The sequence below is a fragment of the Amborella trichopoda genome, chromosome 5 (genome assembly GCF_054954075.1).
Source record: "Amborella trichopoda isolate Santa Cruz 75 chromosome 5, AtrichopodaSantaCruz75HAP2 v2.0, whole genome shotgun sequence".
In the NCBI taxonomy this organism is placed as follows: Eukaryota; Viridiplantae; Streptophyta; class Magnoliopsida; order Amborellales; family Amborellaceae; genus Amborella; species Amborella trichopoda.
Window position 1 is genome coordinate 40079559 of NC_142340.1, and position 19370 is coordinate 40098928.

The 19370-nt window shown below is 34.8% G+C and overlaps 1 protein-coding gene across 17 annotated transcripts; it reads right to left on the reverse strand.

Moving 5' to 3' along the window:
• Positions 1–3744: 3744 nt before the first annotated feature.
• Positions 3745–9154, reverse strand: LOC18425037 (DNA ligase-like protein). Of its 17 annotated transcripts, none has more exons than XR_016056281.1 (9): positions 8953–9149; positions 6498–6619; positions 6094–6182; positions 5861–5956; positions 5251–5345; positions 5127–5167; positions 4959–5042; positions 4399–4601; positions 3745–4260 (listed from the first exon to the last, which is right to left on the reverse strand). XR_016056281.1 is itself a non-coding variant. In XM_088867875.1 (9 exons), exons 1-8 carry the CDS (start codon positions 9014–9016, stop codon positions 4452–4454), a joined length of 741 nt encoding a protein of 246 aa, XP_088724001.1. In that variant the 5' UTR covers positions 9017–9154; the 3' UTR covers positions 3745–4260; positions 4421–4451. The 17 variants fall into 17 exon arrangements, 8 of the variants coding, with proteins under 8 accessions (XP_088724001.1, XP_088724000.1, XP_088724003.1 ...); XR_016056280.1 differs by having other exon boundaries at positions 6094–6203; XM_088867875.1 differs by having other exon boundaries at positions 4421–4601; positions 8953–9154.
• Positions 9155–19370: the final 10216 nt, after the last annotated feature.

The window sequence follows — 19370 nt, forward strand, 5'->3', positions numbered from 1 at the left end:
CGGTCCAAAAATGTATTACAAGATGCACTATTTCCAAAACTTGAAATCCATTTTTTTCTCAAGTCCATGCATTTTGATGTCGAAATGATCAATTTGAGGATATTTGGGCATCAAAACAATCTGTTCTAGTGAAATTTTTTAGGTAGGCTCTAATTTGATTGGTTAGCGCCTAGGCTCCATATATTCCCTTGTTTTATTAGGGGTAAACTGTTATTATAAATTTTGTATTTAAATTCTGATTTTGGGTCATTTTATTTAGGGTGCGGTTTCTATAAGGTTGCAACCTTAAACAATCCAATTAAGGCGCACCTTAAAATTTTATTATAACATGTAATTTTGTTGTACAAAATTCTTAGTATTATCTTAAAATCTATTTTTGTATCTAATTAGAAAATTGTAAATTTCAAAAATAGTTAAAATTAAGTAGATCTATAAATATATGAAAATATTGAAAATGGACAGTCTAGATAATGTGGTCCAAGATATACTATTTCCGGGACTCAAAAACCTTTTTTTTTCCATATTCATACATCCCGATGTCGAGATGATTGATTAGAGTGTTTTTTCAACATTAAAACAACATTTCCGATAGATTTTTGAGATACATCTGTGATTCTACATTTTAAGGTTGCAACCTTATATAAACTTTTCCCTTTTATTAGTTGTATAAATACTTAACTTTGAATATTAAATAGAATATAAAAGTGGTTCGTGTGGTGCGTGGAACGTAGAGGGCTCATTCACGTGGTTTGTTTCTAAGAAAAAGAAAGAAAAATTCTCAGCTTTTGAAGCCCAATGTAGGGTTTAAGGAAGAAACCCTAGGTTTCTCACTACTTGTTGAGTGCATTTGCCCTAAATTATGGTTGATTTTTTATTTTTTATCAATTTTTTTACATTAATTTGTATCAGAGCTCAAGTTTCTTCAACAACAAGGCCAAGGAACTATAGCCAAGTCCAGGGGTAGGCCAAGGTTTGCTGATTTCTGCAAAATTTCTATTAATTTCAGCCTAGAGTTTGCCAAATTTACCTAGATCTTGCTAATTTCAGCTAGGTTCAATTGATTTCCTATTGAGGTTTTGTGATTTCAAGGAACCTATGGAAGGGGGCCTTTCATAGACCCACTTCGTAAGCCTAGAGATAAGGCGATTGAAGACCTTAGAAGCCAAATTTAGCACCTTACGCAACAGCTCGTCGACATCACTCAGGCAAGATAGGGATTTTTTTACCTATGAAGATGTCGAATTTAATCCTTTTCACTGTTGTGCTCCACATGAAGAGTCGAGTGAATAGGAATGTAATAGGAGAACTAGACATGGAGATCATCACTCCAAAGCTTTCGATATAAACAAGAACATTATTGAGTTTGATGCAGGTTGTATCCAAAATCAGTTAGTTGTAGATTGGGATTTGCTACCAATCTTCGATATATACTTAGATAAATAACAAAATCTCTTAGGACATCTAATCTATGATGAGGTTCAAGATGAAGATCTCAATGATATCGAAGACGAAGAGCATTCAAGAGATTTAAGGCAATGGAATCAAGGGCCCAGCAGAAGCGTGGTTGACTCATAAACCACAAATTGTGGCCCTAGATTCAACCTGTAATGAAACATATGTAGAAAAAGCCTCATAAGGTTTGAAAATTAAGTTTGAAGTGTCCTAGTCAATTTTCAAAGTGACTTTAGGATAGTTGAGTTTGATAAGCTTGTATCAATTCCTAATTGTAGATACCATGATCCATTTCTTAAGGATTTCTTCTTACCTCGAATAATATTTGAATCAACAAAGAAGGTGGAAGAAGGTGATCAGGATGTTGGATTCATCTTTGCATACTTCAAAACTCGATAATAAGTTTTTTCCAACCAAGGGAGTTCAATGCAGGACAAAATTTATTCTTGTTTTTAATTGTTATTTAATTTCAAATAATGTACATTTTAATTTTGATTTTACGATTTATTTTTAAGGTCTTCTAAATTTTTTAGGAATTCTGGTTTTTTTCTATTTTTAGGAATTGTTTAGAAAAGTATTTATGAGTGACTGAGTGTTTATCGATATTAGGGATAAACTTGTCAATACAAATTATGTGCTTAAATTAAGATTTTTTGGGTCATTTTATTAATTGTATGGACACTTAATGTCTCTTGAATATTAAAGAGAAGATAAAAGTGGTGTGTGGAGTCTAGAGGGCTCATTCATGTGATTTATTCAAATACAAAGAAAATTTCCAGGCTTTTGAAGCCCTGGGTAGGGTTTGAGGAAGAAGCCTAGGTTTCTTCTACTTGTTGTATGTTTAGCATGAAATATTGCCGATTTTCTATTTTCACCATTTTCCTTCATTAGAGGTTCTTCAAACTTCCTCTGTAGAAAGGACCTACATTTTCACAATTGTTACTTTGATATTATATTGAAACATAAAATTCTTGAAAAAAAAGTCGAACTTAATCTATCATTTTGTTTTTCTGCATCCAAGTATAAGCTAATGAAGCATATTTGGGCAACAGCATGCCAAGACCATGTAATGAAAATATCAGTCGCTAAAATCAAAATCAACCAAACCATCTGAAAAGGTCTAAGAAGTATTGCCAAGTCAATCTATAGGACCTGGAAATGTAGTAAAGGTAAGTCTCTCTACACGACTCAGTAATTGGGTAATTGAATTCCCATGTGCTAAGATGATCACCAATGAGAACCTTGTCCATAAGTAAACTACCAAGTAGCCAAAACACTGGAATAATCTACTTATGTAATTAGCACACCAACCTTTTCTACCACACCTCTATTTACCACAATAACCCTTCATAGTTCCTACGATTTGTTATCAAGCATCCAGCTGCATTTGGAGGATCTGACATAGTTACTGCGATTAGGATCAAGACCAGTTTTGGGATCAGACTGGGAGCGAGAGATAGTGAAAGGCTAGAAGGCCCTCAAGATTCTGATCACCATCCATACACCCTAAAATTTAGACCAATATCCCAACTTTAGGGTGTATGGATCCCAACTTACATGAATCAAATGATAAAATTCTACAGGTCCTGGCTGCATCTGGTTAAAAGTCGATTTCCTCCACTGCACTTAACTAAGGTTCCCTAGATCAGGAGCAGTCTATATAATATTATAAATAATTAATGAAAATTTCAAAAATTTATTAAAAACATATTAAATTCAATAATTATGTAAGATTTTAATTTTTTGTACTTGTTTAAATGTTTATAGTTAAACTTTATAATAATGATTTAGTTTTTTATATTCTTTTGAGTGTAGTTTATGACTTTATGTAAAATAAGGATCGTGGACATTGTTCTTCATTGAAGAAAAACTTACTAAGATACATACTGACGCCCGGTGTTTGAATTTGTGACCTGTTAAAGAGGCCAAGAGGTCCAGTATAGTCTACTCCTTTCGGGGATCATATGGGAAAACCAAAACCTACAACTAATACATTATGCAAAATAGGCTCTTACTTAGCATCAACTTGAAGCTCAATTCTCGAACTCATGGCCTGTAAAAGAGGCCGATAAATACAGCAGAGTCTGAATTTTGAGCCACATTTGTGGAACCTTGGTTTGGTCTACCTATGAGCCCTCAAATATGATGCTCAAGAATCTAGATCCCAAGTAACTCAAGACCTAGATCCCTATTAGAAAAGATCAAGATGCCAAAGTTTAAAAATCACAGAAGAGAGAGATTTCCCTCCTCAGAGCATAAGAGCGAGATTTAGGAGTAGGATCGACCCATTGATTGGGAAATCCCAGTAACCATGGGATCTAATATACCACTATTTAAGAGTCAAACGGCCAAATCCGTACAGTTCTTTGACTTGCAAAACTTCTCATCGTAGACCAAGTAAGCCTATTTGAGGTCACTATTACCCCACCAAAGGAATCAGCCAGGACTTCTACTTAGTTCCTCTCTTCTCTTCAACATTTTCTCTCTCTTATAAAGTTGTTCATGAGTTATCTCCTCTCCTTCTCTCATGCACCTCCACTGTTCCATCTCTCTCTCTCTCTCTCTCTCTCAAACACACACGCACATACACACGAACAAATAACTCTCTATTTCCAATGAAATTTGTCCTATAAACTCTCTGCTACCCCCTAGCATTACCTACAACTGATGTACCCCCATCTTCCCGTAAAACAACATCGAACATATAAGCAGCTCCCTCATCCCCTCTTCCTTAATCCTTTGCACCTCCTTTTTTTGTTCCACTTATTGGGCAGTTTAATTCTGTAGAGACCGTCATGTAATTGTTGGCTGTGGCAATGGACATAGAAAGATGCACACAATATGTTTATTATGTGTGTGATTGAATTCAACATAAGAAATGCTAAGAATATAGCATGGAGTAAGACAAAGGCATGGATTGATTCACTTTCTAAAGACTGTACATACCTTTTATTTCTCATCTCCTTACCTTATGGAGATGATGACATGTCTCAAACATGTTAGATGATCTTTGGGCAGAGAGAGTACTTGAGATCTTTGAAAAACCTTACAATTGTTTCTGCCTTTCCTGGCGAAAGATCTGTGTTCTCTAGTATGAATTCCTTGGAAGCCTTGGATATTGCTTCAATGGAACCAATCGCTTGTATTAGCTGGAAGAATAGGATACATATTATCTTCTAGCAAAGTGACTTTACGGCATGCATAGCCCAAAAATGGTTACTTTATGGTTTCAGTACACACACAAGCATTGCAACACACAAGTTTGCAAGAGCCCCAAAAGACATGCATGCACGGGCACAAGTATACTAGTAATGCACAGAGCCATTTGAAATACAGTCTCTCTTTCACCATGTGTAACAAAAGTTGAGACTATGTCTCTCTGTCACCATGCATTCAGAAACTTGAAACTCTATTCATCAAAACAGAGAACTCCCCCACCCCCCACCCCTCTCTCTCTTTCTCACTCGCACACACAAACACACACAGCAGGCAGCTTTTTTATTTACCGCATTTGCATCATGGTTTTCCAGGCCAGGTATAGATGTGACCACTTTAATGAAAGCTTCCATACCCTGTACTGACCGCTCACGCTTTGGCAGGCCATAGCCATTATCTTTAGCTACATCTTCAAGTCAACAATAACGTAAAACAAAAAAATGGGTGTGCCAACTGACCTCAATCTTCAACTTGGAAATGGCATTCTGCCTTTTACATTCTGTAAAAGAAAAAGATTTGACATCTGATATAGATTTAAATAACCATGGTTTCTCTCAGATAGTTATAAGATTGATACTTTACCTCCATTAATGTGCGCTATATTCACAATCTTCTCGAACCCTATTTCCAGGTTCTCGACAACAATAAATGTCGGTCTACCAATTTCTATACCATACCTACACTACAACTATGCTGTTAAAATCCTCACCAGTAATGAGAGGTTGATCACCATTAAATTCATTGATGTCCATCCATTTGCAAAAGAAGTAGCTACTGTTTTTCTGCATTTTGGGGTAAAGGCCATCTGACTTCTGAAGTAGCTTGAAGATGGCAGCAAGGTTACAAAGGGATCCCTATCATACAGCTGACCCCTCTCTCTCCGGCAAGTCCCCAAGAAAGAGAAACATTGTTTTGGACAAATAACTAACACATACGTACAGATTCACACAACACAAACACATACACCCCTTTCCACCTTTACATGCAGTGTTTGAATAAGATAGAAGCAATTGGGTATTCATGTTCCCTTCCAAACCCTCATGGCACAGTCCAAATGAACAGTGCTCCAAATTTCAGAAAACAGTAACTAGTTGTTGCAAATGGCAGTAAGCAATGAATTTTAAAGGCAATGACCCTCTAGTCAATACAGATTACAAACAGTAACTCACAGAGTTAAAATTCTGCAACTTACTCGAAGAACAACTTGATGAAAGACTCATTTTGTTCCTTCGTTGAAACAGTTATGACAGCATAAAAATGGCCAAACTGGCATTTCAACTTCTTTATTCTGTACAATAACATGTTTGTAAAACAGATCGTGAGTTACAAATATAGTAGCTTCATGTTGATATATAATGCCAATGAAACAATGATTACAGCCATAAAAAAATAAAAGAGAAGTCGGAAATTAATCCAGCTTCATACCTGCTCATGGTCGGGGCAATATTCTGATAATCCCAATTTGTTATGAAGATGAAAGCTACAGATACGCCCCCATTGTTGACAATGAAATCCTTCACCTCGAATTTACATAGCTTTAGCAAAGAACTAGAGGCCAGTGTAAGAACAGAAGGCAGGTATACCATAATCTATGGCCTATGGTATGTTACCCTCCACGCTAGATCGACTCTTCATTCCCACCAAAGAATTGTTCAATTAACTGCACCATGATGAATGCCCCTGTGGCCCTCATCCTGTTAATCTTCAGCCATTCATGAATAGGAATGAAGGTGTTTTCCTTTTTGGAGTGCCATTTACCATAGTCAAATGCATTATGGTATAATTTCCCTAGAAACAGATAATACGAATTTGCAGTCAAATGCAGTTACCGGAGCGATAGGAAGGAAGTTAAGCCGGTAAGAATTTGCAGACAGGAAGGAAGCTATGAAACAGATAATTGCGGGTTGTTGCTTGTCTCTCCAAGCGTTACTCATCATACATACACCATTCCCTTCATATAACATTCAATTTTTACAGTGAGAAAACAATATGAGAAAAACTGAACTTGAAGGATTGTTTTTTGACCCCAAAGTTGAGGCCCAACTCAATTAAGGGTTGGGTGGAGTTGACTAGGGACTCATCGAAATCAACTCAATAAATCAATTGGAGGCATGACTAGGAAAATTATCAATTTTTAATAATTTCTTTAGACATTTCATCAAGTTAAATAACATCAAATGCAGAAAAATATAAAAGTTCAAAACTAAGGAAATATATAGAAAGAAAATTAAATTCATTACTTTTCATTTTCATAAGGGAAAGGTTCTTAGCAACCTAGGTCTGGGAGTGGAGGTGAATCAAGATTCCAGAGCAGGAGTGATGCCATAATGACAAGGTTCCTACAGCTAAGAATAAACTAGAAGATTGGCTCTTGATAAAGCTCATTAGGTCTCAAAACTAGGTTTAAAGTGCTCATTCCCATGGCTCGATTCAGTTCCCACAGCTTTAAACTCTTTGGTCAGCAACCATTTGGATCATAATTAACTTGTCATCTTCCAAGGTCCAATTCTCTTATATATTCAATTGATAGCCTGTTGCTTCCAATTTATATTTTCCACCAATTTCAACAATTTAGGAGTCTCAGAGATGTCCATTGACTTGAAAGAAGCTGTTACTTAGCTTTAATTTTCATTACTTGAAGATGATGATTCAAACCTGTTGATTTAAGTTGGAATACAAATTATCACTAGCTTGAAAATGTTGATTTTAATTTGAGTTGTACTGATATTGAATAACTAAGTATTCTTCCCTTAACATTAGTCTAATTTTATATTATGAGTGCCCTTAGGCCTACATTTGGATGGGGTTAATTCTCTACCAACAATATTTCTAACTCCAGAACTTAGAAATTTAGTCCAATGGATAGGATCTGTTTGTTTATTTATTTATCGATAATTCATTTAGATCACAATATATCATCACAGCACCAATGGATAGTTTATGTTATGTAAAGGTGTTTTGAATTTCATGTGCAAGTACTACTATGTTGTTACAAGTAAGTACATATTGGCATCTTAGAGTATTGATATTGATAGCAAGGATCTTTATCTTGATAGAAAGGTTTTTTATCTTGAACCATGTAGTGCATCAGATTTGTGGAAGTGGACAGAATGCTTGCAAATTAGAATAGTTTGGCTGTGTAGAGATCTTTTCGCTACTAGTCTTATTCATGTGTTTACATGCTATAAGAGATGAAGAGATAGAAAAGTCCTCGTATTGTAGGGAAACTAAGAGCCCATTCTTTCTGGTTCCAACTGTACTATCTTCCCATCAAAAAGCGATTGTGTGTGTGTGTGTGTGTGTGTATATATATATATATATATATATAAACTAAGAGCCCATTCTTTCTGGTTCCGACTGTATTATCTTCCCATCAAAAAGCGATTGTGTGTGTGTGTATATATATACACACACACATACACATATGTATATTATAAACCAAATTCATGATTTATGAGTATAAAATATAATATTTAACACTAGAAAAGAATGGAAAAGGAACTAGTGAGATCCTACTACCATACTGGTATGTTTTATACCCTGAACCTTCTCATTTCATGAATAACATCCATTCATTGTCGTTTTAACGATGCCATTTGATTATTGTGCTACATTTTCAATTAGAACATGAATAACTATTCTACTGAGATAAACCAAAAGATAGTATAACCATTCAATTTATCAGCAAAACATTTCACGACTTTTTCTGTTGTTAAAATAGGGAAACAATTTCACAACACAATTATGCATGTTTTCTGCATATGACGCAAAAAACAAAAGGACCTGAAATTCCTAAGACAAGTCTCAAGCAGATTACTCCAGACTACTGAAAAAGAGTTACAGAACTATCAGAAATAGCTGTACAGTCTCAAATAGGAAGAAATATCATCAAATAACCTTGAGACTAACAAAACACATAAGGATGATTCTGCATTTCTCAAACTCCATCCACTGAAAAATAATTCTCAGGTTAAATCCTGTATTCAAAATCAAAGTAAGACTATAACATGATCTAAAATTTAACGAAACATTTCAATAACGAAAAATTCCTCACGATCCAGGCACCTCCACTTCTGCATTTGTATTTATTAAGCACAATAAAGAAATATCATCTATAAATTTGAATTCGAAGTTTGATGAACAGAAAACGATGAGAAGAATGCAAGAAAAACCTCAATTCTCAGCTCATTATGCAAGTTACACAAATTTTTACTAGAAATCACAGGAGATTCTAGTTCAAATGCCGGAAAACATGGGCATAAGAAGCAAAGGCACTTTGTTTACCTGATTTCGAAGAAGGAAGAGGATTTTCTACAGACTCACTGTAGCTTCTTTTGGAACCCGCCATTAACGAAGCTTGAGCAATCGATTAAGGTGCAAAAGGGACCAAGAGAAACGGTTTAAATTATCACTCTACTCCTGTATTTTACATAATCTCGGTTGAAATTTATTTCGAGTTGGCGGTACTTTAGAGTTTCGGCGCGGCTACACCCAAACTTTCGGTAATTTTGCAGAGTTTCGGAACGATTTCGGCCGTTTATTGACGTTAATGTCAATTGTTTCCTGCGAGCTGAACCGCATTTCTACAGTATGCGAGATGGATGCAAATAGGTGGTCCATTTAAAACTAATTGCAACTAACGCTGCAAATATTTTTTTAACAAATTTATTTATATTTTCATAATCTCCATATTAAAAATTATATATACTCTAAAACTTAGGATTAAATTATATTTAAAAATATATTTATTGCCAAAGCTTTATTTCTACAATATGTGGGTTAACATCATGTGTTAAAAGCTTATTTTTAAGACTTTAAAAACCCATATTCTATGCTCCCAGGAGCAAATTGTGCATCTACTCCCTCACTCAAAACCCCTAATTAGGAAATCTTTTTGTCTAAATTTTTCAGAACCACATAAAAAATACAATATTATTATTTTCAAAAGAAAATATTTTAATTTTGAGTTTTGTCACACTTAGATCTAGCCCTTTAGACGACCACCATTCAATCTTGATGCATTATACTTTTTTAATACACGGAGTTTATACGAGATATTACTTTGACGAAACTTTCTAGGCTTCCCTTATAATATAAAACTGATATACTTCCCCTTATCCAATCATTCATTCTAAATGAAGGGTTAAGATTGCCCCATTTCACGTCTCTAAACTATTTTATTTTTAATTTTTTTCTATAAATTATTTTGACACATAATTTTGTACATCCAAACCTATATTAAACTCGCATCATCAAAAAATATAAAAAAAAATATTTTCAATAAAATAAAATAACCAAAATACCCCTAAATGTTTCAAGGGGTATTTTGGTTATTATATTTTATTGAAAAATTATTTTTAATATTGTTTATAGGTGCGGTCCAATGAGAAGATAGCACATACCAAATTTCATATTCATACAATTTTTATAAAAAAAAACTAAAAATAAGATACTTTGAGACGTCGGATCTAAGATCAAACGGTGAGGGGCTCTCTTGATCAAAATTGGATGGCTGGATGGTAAGGGAAGCATAGATCTTCTATGTTGTATGGGAAGATAGAAACCTTTCCCTATTACTTTTACTAAGATTAATCTATAGCTGGTAGAGATTACATCTCCAAATTTTGAGATCCAAACAATATGTTTCACTCGAGGAGTAATAGATAAGGAAAATTGTTTCAGGCAAGCTTTATATGCTTCCCCTACAACATAAAACTTATATACTTCCCCTTATCCAATTATCCATTTTGAATGGAGGGCTAAGATTGCCCCAATCACAATTTCACGTGTCTACACTATTTGTTTTTTTTCTATAAGCTATTTTGACACCAAATTTTGGACGTCCAATCCTCTATTGAACTCGCACTAGCAAAAAATATAAAAAACATATTTTCAATAACATAAAATGAGCAAAATACCCCTGAAAATTTCAAGGGTATTTTGGTCATTATATTTTATCAAAAAATTATTTTAATATATTTTATAGGTGCGCCCCAATGAGAAGATGGCACGTACCAAATTTCATATTCCTATAATTTGTATAAAAAAACTAAAAATAAAATACTTTGAGACGTCGGATCTAAGATCAAACGATGAGTGGATCTCTTGATCAAAATTGGGCGGTTGGATGGTAGGGGAAGCATAGATCTTCTATATTGTAGGGGAAGTATAGAAACCTTTCCCAATTATTTCATGCGGGCAGGACCATTTATTTCAAGAGTGAGATTATATGAATTTGTTTTTTCGTGAACATTAATAGGTAAAAGAACTGTATGATTTCCTGTTTCTCATGAAAGAAGAGCGCAATACAGGTAATTGTACAAGCAGTTTACAAAATAATGAAACTCATTAAACTTGGGGTGCGGTTTCTTTACCAACTGAAACTGTTGAAGTTGGATTCAAGTCATTTCCACCCTCCATTCGTTGGATGGCAAGGATTATGCGCAACACCCAATGAAAAATAACGGGGGCTTCCCGTTGCTGGTTAACTTGACCTTTCGAAAACCATTTTGGCTTCTTAAAAAGGAAGCCCAACCCTACTTTTCTCTCTGCTCTCTCTAACTTCTGCATCTATCCACAAACAAAAGCGAAAAGTTTTCTCTTCTCTCTATCAACTTCTCCATCTACCCACAAATCAAAAACAAAACCTTCTTCTCTAATGGATTCTCCCATTTTCCCTAACATTCTCTCACTTTCTCAAACTTCTCTCTCCATAACTCTTTGGCCTTTCCTCTTCTCTCATAGAAAGAAAACCTAATCCTTTATCAAAATAAGGAAGATGAACCATTTTGTTACATAATACTCTCTCTCTCTTTAAAATATAGGACTTTCTGTATAGTTAGAGTGGGTTTATCTGAAGACATGATTTTTCTCTATGATTGGAGTGGGTTTATCTAATGGGGTGGTGTTCTGCTTTGCTCCTGCTACCCCAATTAAGCAGCTCTGACCTTGGCTAGATGTTTGCTCTATCCGTTGTAAATTCCTTCCTTCTTCTTCTTTAGTCATGAATGATTTTTAGGCCAACCCTAAAGGGATGGTTTTTGGCTCTTATTTCATGCCAATGCAAGGTATGTTCATATCCATCACCATTCTAGGGTTTCCCTGTTTTCTTGCGTTCTTTTAACAGACAGATGTTTCATTGTCTTAGGGACCCAAATGGACCAAAATTTGTGGTCTTTCTTGGTTTTATTTGTTTTTATTTTTATCCCAGTTAAAAGAAATGATTCAATTGGCATGGTAGGATTGCTATAGATAACTTGGGTTTTTTTTTTATTGACTCCATTTGGGTGTATTTCTCTTTCAATTTCCTTTTCGATCTTGGATGAGCAAATGGATATTTGCATATGTCTCGCTTTCATATGAATTTATGTGCTATATTATGGCTTCCATTTATGTGTATGACCTCTTTCACTTCTTTGACTTGGCTGAGCAAAGGGATGTATGCCTATAAATCCTCCATATTAAGACAAGGGCCCTTTAAAGCAATAAATTTTTCTACAAGAATGGTGAAATATGATCTTTTTATTTTGGTTTTCCTTCTTATTCTTTTATTATTGTAGTGAAGAATGGCCCGCTATCTTCACATGATAAATGTTGAAGTAAATTTGATCCAAATGATATGGGAAACGATTTAATTCGCTTACTGTGTAACCTCTTGGGAAGGGTTGGTTTGTTAGTGACTTTAAAAGAGATTGTATTGCTAGCTATGAGTATTCATGATGGGGTAAAAACTATTTGGTTTATCGTTCTTTTCTTGCTAGATTTAGTAAAATATTTGAACACAATGGCAATGGGAACTTGGGCGAGGCTGGTAAGTGATAATGGTTTTTCCAATTTTGATGTCTAAAGAATTCAAACGTGGTTCCTAATGGGCATGTAAATAGTCATTTAAATACTGATTTAATTCCCAAATTCTTGTTCATGTAATTTTGCTAATTTTATTTTAATAGTAATTCAAGTAATTCTTATACAATAAGACCTTTGTTATAAATTTCAATTGGTTAACCTAATTAGTGAATAATTCATTAATTTAGATGGGATTTTGATATTTCATATAAATAATGCAACTATTCACAATCAAGTTATATGCATTTGTTAAGTTGTTGTGATTGGTATTGTGAAGTAATTCTAATGTTTTATGCTTCTTCATTATGTTCACAAGCTTTAAACAGCTATATGTTTCTTGGTGTGCATGTAACTGGTTATTTGGATGCTCTCTCATTTTAATTCCAGTAACGTGTTTCTTTCCTTTGGAAGCCATTCAAATAATTATTACATAAGCAAATTTTTTTTCTTAATTTCAAGTTATTATACATTTATCAACCACATGTTGGTAATTCATTTATTCACATGGAAGTGCAAAATATTTTGCTGACAATATGAACTAGAGATACTTTTAATTTTACAAAATAAGAAAAAACAAAATCATTTTATTTTGATCCTTTGTGTTGTGTTTATCAGGCCTTTGTGGAGATTCATTCCGGATGATAAGAATCAGAAGCTAGGCCACTGATCTCAGGCCCCTCATCAACATTACCTTTTGACCCTAACTAATAGCCTAAATATGTATGGTGGCATGAGCCTTGAGGATTTTTCAGAAATGTTCAGACAGTGGTGGAAGGCCTATTGCTACCTGCTAACTTAGCCAATCACAACCACCCATTAGCATCAATGGTTACTCTAACCAAAGCGAGCACGTTTTTGCCTTTCCTGACCATGAGCTGGGCAAGATCTGAATATGCAAGTGACATGCATGATATTCATTTGTCCTCTTAAGTATATGTTTAATCATTCAGGGCTTTGTAGCTCATGTTGTTTTCATTTGGTTGTCTATAGGGTAAAATTCTGGTTTATAATCCCTAGGGGGTTGAATAAGAGTGCATCATTTGTTTTGTGAACTTTATTATTCTTATATGTTGAATGTTTCACTTTTTTCACGCATTTCTGGTTTGTGGTTGCATAACTTATGGGAGGGGGGAGAGAGAGAGAGAGAGAGAGAGAGAGAGAGAGAGAGCATTTGGTATCTATTGTAATGAGAGAGAGAGTGTGTTGAAGGATCGACTACAACATATCCCACATCCCAACAAATTTGTTGCATAAGTAGGGACCTGAAATATGCTGATTTGTAAAAATAATGAGCAAGACAAGATATATTAAAATTGAGTAGACACATCAACTCAGCACATTAGACCCACTAATATGCTCATATATATATATATATATATATATATATATATATATATATATATATATATATATATATATATATATATATATATATATATATACAAATTATGCAGTAGTAGGTCTAATACTTCACATCTTCTTAGCATAAACAATGACAAATTACCATGAACATTATCAATAGCCTAAGTTGAAGAAAGGCTATGTTTTCCACAAATGTCATCTTCCACACTTTTCCATGCTTATCATAAGGGCTCAAATTTAATACCTCTGTTTTCTACATTAATCCATTCTCATATACATAGAAAATTATCACACACTTAAATACACACTTGCTTCTTACACAAATGTCATACCTTACAGGGTAACCAACATCAAAATTGCCAAAAAATATATATAAGTAGATATCCAAAAAAATGTGTAATTACATATAAAAAAATCAATTAAATATCAAATTAAAGGCCAATCATCGTTGCTCTTTAGCCACAGCGCTTTGAGTGTTACCCATACTTCTTGGGGAGTTCCTTGGGCCCTCGATAGTGACACTCCCTTACCAAAACATAAAAGGAAAACAACTCAATAATATTTAGAGCATCTGAGAAAGCAATTTTCATGTAATAGATTCTATTATTAAGAGCATTTTTTTAACAATATTTCACAAGTTGGATCTAAGTAACTAGCTAACACAAAATCGTTCATAATCATTAAACTTGAGTCATCAAAGTATTAAAGAAACAATAAATAATACTTCAATTAGTTTTGAAAACCTAAACTCACAACTATGAAATATGATTGTTCGTACCTTGCACAATTACGCCTATCATGACCTATGACTCCACAACCACCACACTTTCTTTTACTTGTTCTTTCTTTGTAACGAGGTTTGATTCTGAAGTGGGTAGGTGGTCGTCCCTTTAGCTTTGCACAAGTTGGAGCCTTTATAGTCACATGTGGGTTGGTAGCCACTAAGAAGATGGGATCCACACAAAGGCAGGTGTTCCTAAGAACGTAGGGCTACTAGGGGTAGGAGAGACTTGTTTTGTGGAAGCTTTCTCCTCGTCCACTCTAGCAGCACCTTTGTCACATCCCTCATCTATAACCATCTTTACATATTCACATACACTGGGACTCACGGCCCCATTAGCTAATAGCATGTTGCGTCGTTGAAATAGATCATTGTAGCACATGGAATAGGCATCCTCACGATTGGCCCTTACTTGAATTCCAAAACCATCACGAGCAACTCCCTTTGTCACATCCTTTGACCATCACTTCATTATATAGTTATGGGGTAACTCAAGGATATATTTTAAAACAAATACCATAAGTATATGACTATAAGGGATACCCATGCGCTCATATAGATAGCAGCTACATGTTACTTTCTCCTCATTATTACTGAATGCAATTGCGTGGGCAAGGTGGCATGCACAATATTCTTTCAAACTGAAAGTGCATATCATCCCATCATCCTCTTGCACTTCACAAGTAAGATCAGTGGCCTTCATCAACTCTGACTGAAAGAAGTTTTTAAAGACAATTGGGATGTAAAGTTGAGCCATTTGCCTCTCCATGCGGGTCGCAATCTTCATAACTGGTGCTTCATTATGAGATTTGAAGTCTGTACTGTTTACCTCATCAAAAAATTTATCAATTAACTCTTGAAGTCAGCTAACAAATGTAGTCAAGTTAGTATGGGAATTTACATAGGCATTGATGTCCTTATTCATGGCTTCGCTTCTTCCACTAGTCCTATTGCCAGCAGAGAAGCAATCTTGCAAATATACATCTATTCACTGGTGTCGGATTTGATATAGCGACTCAATCCAATCATTGTTAATCAATTCATATCTTTCTATCATTCTTCGCCACTCATCTTCAAATTCCATGAAGGTGGTGCAATGGTCAATACACTTGTATAAATCCCTACGGAATGATGGATGTTTGCGCTCAACTTGCACCATTTTCTGCTCAATTTTTTATGTAATATGCCATCTACACAAGCGATGTCGGGATTCCAGTAATACATTTTTTATTGCAAGGGCCATTTCCCTATATTGGTCGGTGATAATTGTCTTGGATTGACATCCATTCATCACCTCGAGCCACTTTGTGAACAACCATGTAAAAGACTCCTCATCCTCTCTATAGAGCAAAGCACATCCTAAGAATATAGTTTTTGTGTGGTGGTTTACTCCTAAAATTGGGGCATATGGAATCCCATAGGCATTGGTTTTGTATGTTGTATCAAATATAATTACATCCCCAAAGAAGTCGTAAGCGATCCTTGACTATGCATCAACCTATATCACATTGGTTAAGCGCCCATCTTCATCAATTTGTATCTTGTATGCAAATAATAGGTTCGTGGCACTCTTAGTAGCAAAGAATTCCATCAAACTCTCTGCATCCCTACCTATCAATTTTGATTTTTTTTTCCGATTGTAATATATTACATTCTTGCAATCTACTTCCACAAAAGGCAAACTCCTTGGACCTCCAACCTATGTAGACAACACTTTTGTTATCTTTGGGGCAGTTAACCCACACGAGTTATACATGTAGATCATCTCTCTGATGGCCTTCGGAATTGTATGATGTGACCGAAGGAGATGGACTTTGGATGGTGAAGTAAAGGCATGAGAATGATCTTTCTCCTGTTTCGTAATGAACCATATGCCATATTCATCTTTCTTGATTCTTAGCTTTGCTTGACACTCTATCTTTGTATAAGGTCGAGATTGATTCCCCTCACACTTCTTGTGCCACAGACCTTGTTTTGAACATACATATTCACGAGCAATGACCGACCCATATTTTTTGATCGACGAGTTGAAGAACAACGAATACTAAAACCCATTCTTTTTGAATATTTATTATAAAAATCAAATGCGGCTTCAAGATATTCAAACCGCATACCTTCTTGTGGAACCTCATCATTACATTTCGAAGTTATTGGCTCTACCGTGCAAGTCTCATCCTGACTTACATAAGAGTCGCTGCCATTGTCACCATCCACATGAATAATATTATTTGTTTCATTATCGTTATACTCTTCAATAACATGGATACCTGAAATACTCTCCAACTCCATGTCAATTATGTTCTTTGTGTCCAGCTTTAGGTCCATCCTATTTTATAGACCCATAAACATGAAAGGAAATTCTAATTGGACATTTATCGACTCGTTTTAAGTCATAATTATTCCAAAAATTCTAGAGCTGGAATTAAAGATTTTCCTTATCATATAATTGTCGGGCTTTAATTACTACTCTTTTAACACTCCTAATATTTCTAAGATGTTATCTTCATCACATACAACAATATCAACAAAACCATGAACCTATAAATATCATAAGGGTGCTACCAATATACACATTCTCTCTTCACATAATCATTTATACACATAAAAAATTCTTACTATACAAATAATTAGCTAGCATTTCTTCCTCATTCATATACAAAAAATAGTTAATATTCTCATAAAGAGCAGTGCAACTAGCATGTTGCTGCAAATTTAGAGAAAAATTGCAATATCTATAATCACCGGCATTTCATAACATCATCCATATAAAATTCCTATTAATCCATGCATGTAATGTACATTGATAAGTACATAACACTCATTTATCTGGGATAAATGAGCTCAAAATCGAAAAAAAAAATGTAAACTTAAATTAATGGGTTGAGAAAATTTTTAGTTTTTTCTAACATGCTGCAAATTTACACGATCGCCACCATTTCAAAATCCATTTACCATGCACAATAGTTTTGGTTTTGTAATTTTTAGGAAAATTATTCAATTGAGTGGTTAAAATCTTTCATTTTTTTTATTTTCTAGACATATTGGTTTGATTTCTTTTATTTGCCAGGCCTGATTCAAATTAATTTAATAGGTGGATTAAGAGATTAGATAATTTATAGCCTAATTCCAAAGTAAATAAAAAAACTAAATCAACCAAATTGTCGAACTTGAATTGAAAATGATTTACACTAATTCGATCACCATTTATCCAAAAAATATTTTTCCCCGAAACAAAAAGTAAAAGAAAAAACTAAAAATAAATTCTGTGACTGAACCCAAGGTTCTTCAAAAATTGTGGACTTTGCTAGAATAAACATCCACTAAATTCAAGCAAGCAATACATGCATTAATAATAGAATTCACGGAACAAAATGAGGTGGAAGAAAATTTTAAGGCCAAAAAAAGAGAGAAAAAAAAAGAAAAAAGAAAAAAAAAAAGAAAAAAAAAAAAAAAAATGTTGAAGATTAATGTCTTGTATGCTGAAGAAATATATCTGCCAAAGGTGGAGTCAAAGAGACGACTCCAAAGGGCTGTTAAATGCCCGAAAGGCTTGAGGACTGAAGGAGTCATTTTACCAAGTAGACTCGGTGAACTCGACCCTTGCGGGGGTTTGGGGGCAGCAGGCCCCGAGGGAAAGTTTTGTATCCGTACATGGGGGTGTCTTGGTAATTTGTATAGGACTCTATATATTGTAGCGATGGAAGTTCTTTTTAGTGTTAAGGAAAAAGCGCAAATTTCTTTGTAATCAGAGATGCGTGAGGAAGATAGCTATTGTAACCCTATTTTCCAGTGCCAGTAAAGTAGCTCTCATCTCCTATGGACGTAGGCACGTTGCCGAACCACGTATATCTTTGCGTTGTGGTTGGTTGTCTCTTTCTTTTGTGTTTGTTTTTTCTTTCTTGTTTTCGTAGATTGCGTTTAGGGTTTTCTATAGAGAATAACTCAAATGCACCATAACTTTGATTTGCACAAAAGAATCCTCATATGGGCAAAACAAACACCCAAAGAAATAACCAAGAAAAGAAGAAGAAGAAAAAAAAAGTAACTCATATGCACCAAAATAGCTAATTAGGGAAAAAAATTATTCATTAGGGCAAAAAAAAAACCTAGAGAGATTATTCTGGATTTCGAACTCTAAAACCCACAATAGAGAGACAGCTTGATTGAAGTGCTGGAATTGCAATGGTTGCAAAGGTTTCGAATGGTAGCAAATGCCAGCAGAGAGAGTAATTGAACTTTTTTTGAGCTTTGCAATTACTTTTTGAATTGGGCTAATTTTGAATGGCAACAAATGCTCAAATGACCATTTCTAATCCGAGCCTTAATGGTCTCATTCAATCTTTTATCTTTATACGTCTCTTTGTCTCTACTTTTATTCCCTATCCTCCTCCTGTTTCTCTCAATCTTCTCTCTGTAAACCCTCTCTCAGCCTTCTCTCTCTAAAGTGTTAGGGCCTTTTCTAATCCTAACCCTAATGCACTCCTTCCATCTTCTCTTTGTACCTCTCTCTCTAAAGGGTTCTTTCCCTCTGTAGTGATGAACCTCTTTGTACTTCGCACTAAAGGGTGTTGCGATGAACTCGATGGAGAGAGAGAGTCGTCCAAGAAGAAAGAGAGAATTTGGTAAGAGGTTTTGATGATGATGACGAGAGAGATGTCCAAGAGGATAGAGAGAGAATTTGGAGGGAAATTGAAAATGACAATTGGGGCTTTCT